General features: G+C 62.2%; 1 protein-coding gene across 1 annotated transcript; it reads right to left on the reverse strand.

The window, feature by feature from the left end:
• Window positions 1-650: 650 nt before the first annotated feature.
• TMEM120A (transmembrane protein 120A) lies at window positions 651-7,945 on the reverse strand. Its single transcript, XM_038157793.1, has 12 exons — window positions 7,802-7,945; window positions 5,723-5,841; window positions 5,163-5,279; window positions 4,684-4,743; window positions 3,906-4,001; window positions 3,578-3,667; window positions 3,179-3,244; window positions 3,008-3,069; window positions 2,721-2,813; window positions 2,065-2,129; window positions 1,437-1,505; window positions 651-1,356 (listed from the first exon to the last, which is right to left on the reverse strand). Exons 1-12 carry the CDS (start codon window positions 7,874-7,876, stop codon window positions 1,243-1,245), a joined length of 1,026 nt encoding a protein of 341 aa, XP_038013721.1. The 5' UTR covers window positions 7,877-7,945; the 3' UTR covers window positions 651-1,242.
• Between the last annotated feature and the right edge of the window lie 146 nt (window positions 7,946-8,091).

An 8,091-nucleotide genomic window follows, 5' to 3' on the forward strand; every position in this document is an offset into this window, starting at 1 on the left:
TGTGGTGGCAGCTCTGGGTCGCCCCTACCCTGAGTGCTGGGCTGTGGAGGGGAGGGAGCATGGCAGTGGGGGGCTCTGGACTGGGGTGCAGCTGTGCCCACCTGCTCTTTGGTTCTTCCAGAGCTCCCGGTGCTGGTACAGCTGGTACAGGGCGTCTTCCCCACCTCCAGGGACACGGAGGTTCTGCTGGGCTCCTTGGGTGGCCACAGCCTGTACAGGCTGGGATGCCGTGGGAAGGAGCACCCCCTGCAGCTCAGGCTGGTGGAAGGGCACAGGGAGATGACTTTTCATAAAATCATGGGCTCATTTAGGCTGGAAAGCCCCTCCAAATCATTGAGTCCAACCCTTGAACCAGCACTACCAACCCCACCACTCAACCATGTCCCCAGCTGCCACATCTACATGGCTTTTAAATCCCTGCAGGGTCGGTGACTCCACAACTGCCCTGGGCAGCCTCTGGCAGGGCTGGATGACCCTTTTTTGTGAAGACATTTTCCTTAATATCTGATCTAAACCTCCCCTGGTGAAAACTGAGGCTGTTTCCTCTTGTCCTGTTGTGACAATCGTCCTGTTGCCCCCCACCTCCACCCTCCTTTCAGGGAGGTTGTGTCAGGACCCCCTTCCTGATGAACCAAAGCCGCAGAGCAGAGTGTGGGAACTGTTCCCAGACTGTCCCAGTGACCCAGGGCAGCTCCTTCCCTTTATTTTCACATCTGCAGCCTCAGGAGCTGCCAGCCCAGGCTGCTGCTTGCATAGCCCCAGCTCCTGCTGCTCCCACCCCGCCCATGCCCCAGCCACCCCTTCCCTGTGGATTGAAGGGGAGGGAGGAGCTGGGCCAGCCCTGGAATCGGGGCTGGGGGGAAAAGGGGGAGCCTCCAGCACCCCTGGAGCTGTGGGAGGCAGTCCCTGGACACTGCCCTGTCCCAGTGAGGAGCACCAGCAGCCAGGAACATCCCAGTGCAAGGGAGGGGAATGGCTGTCCCGAGCATCCTGCTGTTTGGATGTGGATGGCAGCCAGGACAGGAGCTGCAGGGTGCTCCTGCCTGCAGGTGAGTGACTCCAGCACGGATCCAGCCCCGTGCTGAGCACATGGACTGTCCAGGAGCAGGCCCCAAGCTCTGTGCCACACCCAGGCCTCCAAGGAATGGGATGAGACGCCAGAGTCCGGACGGAATTGAGGAGATGGGGATAGGGGAGGGAGCCAGTGGGCAGAAACAGTCCGGGCCCCCACAGCGCCCCACTTCAATTCTCCTTCGTGTCCTGGTTCTTGTTCTGAATCTTCTGGTGGACCACACGCAGGGTGGTGAAGAAGTTGCCCAGGAAGAGGATGAAGAAGGGGAGGCCGCACATGAGGACCTGTGGGAGGAGAGGCCGGAGTCAGCAGGAGGGACCTGCCTGGGGCCTCCCCCTGCAGGGCCCTGCCAGGACCCCCTTACCTGCCACTCCTTGCACTCGGGGTGCTGCAGCATGCGGAACAGGGTGATGGCGTTGTAGAGCTGCCAGAACTGCAGGGGAGAGGAGATTCAGGGCAGCTGCTGCTGCTGCTTTCAGAGGCTCAGCCCCGGGCTGGTGCCTGTCCAGCTGCTCCCTCTGGGTGTAAACCCCACACCGACCTCATGTGGGGCAGTGAAACCCCAGCCAGGCTCAGGGACAGAGGGCTCGTTCCCAGAGGACCCCAGCTGGGACATCCCCCCTGTTTCAGGCCAGCTGGAGCCCAAGGGCCTCAGGAAGCCTCAGAGCAGCCTTTGGCCATCAGCCTCAACAATCTGACCAAGGAAGGACTTGATCCTGTCAGCAGCAGCTCAAAGCTGGAGCTCAGAATGGCTTTGGAAAGGCTTTGGAAGGGTTCTCATCGCAGCAGAGCCACCCCAGCTCCTCCCCATCTCACTTCCCCAGTTGTGGCTGCTTTGAAGGGAAAGGCTCAGCATTTGTTGGAAGCATTTCCCTGCTGTGGCAGCCTGTGGGGTCTGTGCCATGTCCAGGCCACCAAGCACAGCTGGGAATGTGGCACATCCCGCTCCCACCCAAAGCTCTGGCATCTTGCAAGGACTGGGGCAGCCTCACCTGCCCAAAGAAGAGGAAGGGAAGCAGGAACGTGAGGCCTCTCCACATCCAGGACTGGAAGCCTTCTGCAAAGGATGAAGGTTTCTGTGAGCACCTGGAATGGGCTGGTGGACAGGGGATGGAGCCCAGCTCCTCCAGACATGGAGGACAGGGAGGCTCAGTGCCCACACGTGCCTGGCTGAGGAGGTCCTGCCACTCCAGCCTCACTGGGGCACTCGCAGGGGGGACAGTGGCAGGGACTCCTAATGCAACACAGGGCTCTGGGCTCCAGTGGAGCTGGCCCTCAGCTCCTGCCCTCAGTGTCACAGGGGCCTGGGAGGTGACAGCCCACAGTGCCCGGGGTTTGGAGGGATGTGTCATGTCTGAAGGAGCTTCCTGGGGAAACCTGGGATAGCCAGAGCCACATTCACTGCCAACTGACATGCGAGGGAGCCAGCTGTGGGCTGGTGGTCCCAGCAGAGCAGGACAAGGGGGACAATCAGCCTATGGGGTGGTGCTGCCCCATAGGAGATGCTGCTCTGGGAGCTCTGGTTTGACTTGTAGCTTTCATGTTCCTGCCACTGCTGAAAGTGACCTCAAATCTAAGTGTCACCATTTCCTTCAGTAGAACCCACCGCCCCAGTGAGCTGACAGCAGCAAGGGGACATCCCACTCACCCACAGTCAGGTCCATGTTGTGCCTCTCTCCCAGCGCTCGCAGCCGGTACAAGCACCCGCTCTGGTAGTAATACTGCAGGAACTGCACAAAGCCTGCAAGGAGAGCATGGCTGCTGTCAGGAGCTGCCCAGGGATCACCTTCCAGCCTCAGCATCCTCCCACGAGGCCACGGGAACTGCCAGGTGAGCTGAGGGCTGAGCAGCTGCAGCCAGGTCTCCACGTGGGTCAGTCCCACCCTCTCAGCACCTGGGCTCGGTCCCTGTCCCAGCACACGTGGCAGCACTTACTCTGGTACATGGAGAAGGAGAGAAACTGGTTCCTGAACATCTGGTACATGAGCCCATCTGGCCTGTGGAGAGACAGTGCTGGCTGGGGGATGTGGGGCTGAGAGGGGACAGCCGGCCCTGCCTGTCCCACAGCCCAGGCAGCCCCCCATGGGACAGGGGACACAGACTTACCACGTCAGCATGACACCTGAGAGGAAGGTGGAGATGTAGTGATGGAAAACCCACCAGCCTTTGATCCTGGAGGGCAGACACAGAGAAGCACTGTCACATCTGGAGCGTGAATCCAGAGCCAAAGGCAGCCTGGAGAGTGGAGCAGCCCAGCCCAGCCCACCCCCCTCAGCTCCCAGGGCTGGTTGGGAAATACCTCAGAGCAGGACCCAGGGCCTCGGGGCTGGGCAGCACCAGGGCCCTTCCAGCCCCACCTTCCTGCGCTGCCCCCGCAGGAACGGGAGGATCCTCCTGCCCCGCTCCTGCAGCTCCCGGCAGGGTTTGCCACACACCCTGAGTGGGAGGGAGCTGTGACCGGGCCCTGCAGAGAGGGCCCAGCCCCTCCCGGGCCCCGGCACTCACTTGGAGCCGTTGTTGATCAGGATGCTCTCGCGGATGGTGAGGGTGCAGTAGTACCACACCAGGAGGAAGTTGAAGACGGCGTCTGTCACCCTGGGTCACACAGAGCAGGGTGTAAAGGCTTGTGCTGGGGGCACAGGCACAGTGACAGCCTGTGGGACACCCACCCCCAAGGGAAGGGACCTGCTCCTGCCACCCCCCATGGCCACGCAGCCACAAAGGCCACCCCACCTCCAATGCTTTAGCAGGATCTCCTGTTCAGCTCTGGCTATTCCAGGATGGGAGAGAAGGGCAGGGAGGAGATCTCTGCCCAGCACCAAGCCAGACTCACCTGGAGTTGAGGAGGAACCGACAGGAGAAGGAGACAATGAGGAGGATGATGGTGAGGTAGAGCTTGAACTTCTCATACTCATCTTTATATGCAAACCTGCAGGGAAGCACAAGGACAGGCTTGGAGCAAGGGGGCTGCTGGAAATCTGTGTCCTCCCATCCCATCTGCCTGGGTAAAGTGATGTTCTGTTGGGAACCTCTGGGACACGCTCAGGAAGAACCTTGCCTTGGGGTGTTCCTGAGAGCAGAGCACATCAGGCTGCTTCCACGCAGCTGGGACACGTCTGAGCACCCCAAACCACCCCAAACTGGGGGTGGCCCTGGTGGGGAAGATGGGCAGACTGGGATCTGCACACGACTCCAAGGGGAGGATTGGGGAACAGAGGGAGAGGGGAGTGGCTCCTGGCTGGGCATCTCTGGCAAGGGAAAGGCTCTAAGGGGCCAAAACCAACTTCTGGTGTTTCCCCAAGGGAAGAGGAGGGGTCTATCCACTGTCTGTCTTTCCTGGAAGTTCCTAACGCAGTGGAAACACGGACATGGCTTCAGTGGAGGATCCCATTAACTTGTCAGAGCTAATGGTCCAGCCCAGGCCAGCAGCAGGAATGTGAGGGGGAGCCAAGGGTTTGGCTGATTCTTGGGAAGTGATGCAGGAAACAGCTCAGGAAGGGAATCTACACCAGGTGAGCCAAGCCAGCCCCTGTCTGCCTGGGAGGAGCTGTTCCTGGTGCCAAGGGGATCCCAAGCCAGGGAAATCCGAGGAGCAGCGAGAGGGGCCGTACTTGGCCTGTTTGCTGAGCAGTGTCACGTTCACATTGCCGAGCACCAGACTCAGGTACAACCTGGGGAGAGAGCAGAGCGTCAGGACAAGGACCTGCCTGTGGAGCTGTCCCCTCTCGTGCCACCAGTGGGACCAGGGATGAGCCCCCAGGTGCTCCCACAAACCCTCTGGAATCCCCTCCCACGGGCAGGGGACGGGTGGGGGAGCACACACCCCACCTCCCACAGGCACTGGGGTGTTCACCAGGGCTTCTCCTCGGGCACAGCCACTGTGCAAGGGTGGCCATGAGCAGGCAGAGGAGTGAGGGGCAGCACTGCTGGCTCCTGCCCAGGTGTCCTTGGGGAGCCCACGTGGAGCAGCACAGCTGTGACACCGCTGGGTGCAGGGTGACAGCTCTGGGGCGTGTGCCTACAGCGTTACAGCCACAGGGATGGGGAGGGTGGCCCTGGAGCCCCAGCCAGAGCTGAGGTGCCTTCTCACCCGTTCTTCTTTGGCAGATAGGCCTCCATCTCAAAGAACACGTTCTGCCTCTCTTTAATCAGGCTCTGGGTCTCTTGGATGGATGCTTCCTGCTCGGGAGTGGCCTGGGCTTTGCATCTGGGGAGCAAACACAGGCACTGGCACCAGGAGAGCCTCCGTAACGTGACCAGCACGTGCTGGCACTCCACAAGTGACTGGCTGGGGCAAGGACACCCCAAGGACAGGGACAGTGGATGGGAGGCAAGTCCACAACTCCATCTGCAGGGCGAGCTCCTCTGTCAGGCTGTGATGTTGCTCAGAGAAGGGAGCAAGGTGAGGCCAGATGGGTGCCACCCTTAGGAAGGATGGGCAGAGCTTTGTGCAGGAGGGGAGCAGTTCATGGTACTGCAAACCCCTTGCGAGCTCTGCACTGCAAACAGGGCACAGGAAAGGGGGGCTGGGAAGAACATCCTCCCCAGAGCCCCTGGCTGCAGAGAGGTTTGCATTTGAGGCATGAGGGGAGCTCAGCAGCCCCATCCAGCTGCTCTCCCCTCCCGTGCTGTCACAGAGCACTGACTCACTTTTTGAGGGAGAGCGACAGCTCCTTCAGCCGCTTCTTCTGCCGGGCGATGGAGCTGGAGATCCCATCCTGCAGCTTGGTCAGCTCCTCGAGTTTCTGCTTGTACAGCTTGTGGTTGTCCTGGGAAGGAGAGACCAGCACACCTTAGAGCTGCCTGCCCAGACACCCCTGTCCTTGGGCCCTCTATGATGCTTTTGTTAAAAAAATGTCCTTAACGTCACCTGTGTGGCTGCTGGGTGAGAGGAGAGATGGCTGCAGAAGGCCAGGGGTGTTTGGGGACAGCCTGCAGCCAGCCCTGCTTCCATGGGGATGCCCAGCCCCAGTCCCAAGCAGGCTCTCCACGGGATGTGCTTGGGACACCAATGACTGCACACAGCAGATGGGAAAGACTTGGGAATAAACACTGGGTGGGCCAGGGTACAACTGTGGTACCACAGTGGCTTTGAGTGCTGGGACAGGATGAGCAGCTCTTTGTGCCTCCAGGTCTCTCAGCTCGTGGCTTTGGGGCTCCACCTGAGCACCCCGGGAAGCTGGAGGTGCCTGTCCGTGGGCTGGACAATGGGGAAGGGCTCCCAGCAGGGCTGCAGCCAAGTGCCCCTCAGCCAGCCACACCTGGATAAGGCTGCCTGCATTTCTCCTCTATTTTTAGTAGGGAAAGGGGAGAGCTGCTGGATCAATGCTGCTGCTGCTTGTCCAGGTCAGCAGGAAAACAGCCTCACCTCGGCCACAGCAGCCTGAGTGCCACCTCCAGCAGGGAATGACACGCTGCTCACACCAACCCTTGGACTAGACCTTGGCACGAACAAATTCTAACCTCTGTAGCTCTTATCAACCACTCGATCACCAGATCTTAAAAGTTGTTCCCAAAGGAGAAAGGTGAAACCAAGAGCAGAGGAGAGAAACCTTCTCCCTCTGGTGACAAGCAGCAGCAAGGAGGGAACAGATCCCAGATAGTCCTGGTTCCACAGCAGTGATTTATGTCCCTGATTTATCCAAGCACATTCCCTGCTTGACCATCAAGCTTTCCTGCTGCCATCTAGAGTCACCTCCTCCTGGCTCCGGAGTTAACTGTGAGCAAGTGGCTTTTGTGACAAGTCCTTTAGCCGTGCCAGCATCGGGGACAGCCTGGATGAGGAGTGACGGCGGGAGGAGGTGTCCGAAGGGAAGGGCCGGCGCTGAGTGGCTGCACTCAGGGCTCGGAGTGGGCGACCCGGGGCATCCACGCAACCCCTATGGAGCAAGAGGAGGTTTCTCAAAGCCTCCCTTGCCCCAGATCTGGGCACAGCAGCGACGTGCCCGCAACAACATCCGCTTCACCCCGCTCTGGGGGGGAAGGAGGGGGAAAGGGAACGGCTGCAGCTGCGGCCGAGTGACCTGAGCGGCGGCAGGAGATGGTTGGCCAACCATTCCCTTGGGTGACCCTGCGTGAGCTGAACCCTGCCCACTCCTTCTCCGGCAGGCAGCGCCCTGGGGATTACACAGAGCAGGTGGAAGCACCTCTGACACCGGTCACCTTCCCGGCACGGAGCCCCGGCCAGCCCGGCGGTGACAGGGCACGGCAGTCGGGACAAGGCGCCGGGCTGAAGCGTGCCAGCGCTCCGGGAGCCCTCGGCTCCGCTGGCCGGTGTCCCCGCGGGGCCGGCTGTCCCCGGGCCGCCCCGAGCCGGGCTGAGAGCCGCGATAAGGAGCGAAACAGCATCCGCGCACTTCGTCCGCCCGTGCCACGCCGGGCACCGCCGCTCCCCGCTCCCAGCAGCAAACCCGGGAGGTCTGAGCTCTGCACGCCACGTCCGCGGCGCGCCGGGGCATCGGACCGGGGCAGCCCGCTCTTCCCGAGCCCCGCGCCCCGGCACAGCCCGGCACCCCTGCCCTGCTCCCTGCTTCGCCCCGAGGCGCACGGCTCGTACCCGAGGGCCGGGGCACGGGGGGAAAGCAGCCGGACCGCAGAGCGGAGAGCCCGGCTGCCGCCGTGCCCGCTGGGGATGCTGCGGGGCACCCGCGGGGGATCTCCCTGCCCCGGTGCGGCAACCCCGGAGCGCTGCCGCGGCCCGTGCCCGGGCTGTCCCGGGGCCGGCGGTACCTGGATGCGCTGGTAGCCGTCCTGCAGCTCCTCCCACTCGCGCAGGCACTCGGCGAGCGAGGCGCCCCAGGCCATGGCGGCGATGGCGGCGGCGGCGACCGGCCCGGCCCGGCCCGCGGCGACGGGCGGCGCTGGCCCCGCCCCCTTCCGGACACGCCCCGGGGCGGGGCCAGGCGGGGCCGGGGCGGGGCCTCCTCCGTTCCGCGCTTCCCTCTGGAGCGGAGGCTGGAAAAGCAGGAATTCCCGCAAATCGCGGCCCTTCGCGGGAGCTGCGGGCTGTGTGCGGTGCG

This window comes from Motacilla alba, chromosome 19 (genome assembly GCF_015832195.1).
Source record: "Motacilla alba alba isolate MOTALB_02 chromosome 19, Motacilla_alba_V1.0_pri, whole genome shotgun sequence".
NCBI lineage: Eukaryota > Metazoa > Chordata > Aves > Passeriformes > Motacillidae > Motacilla > Motacilla alba.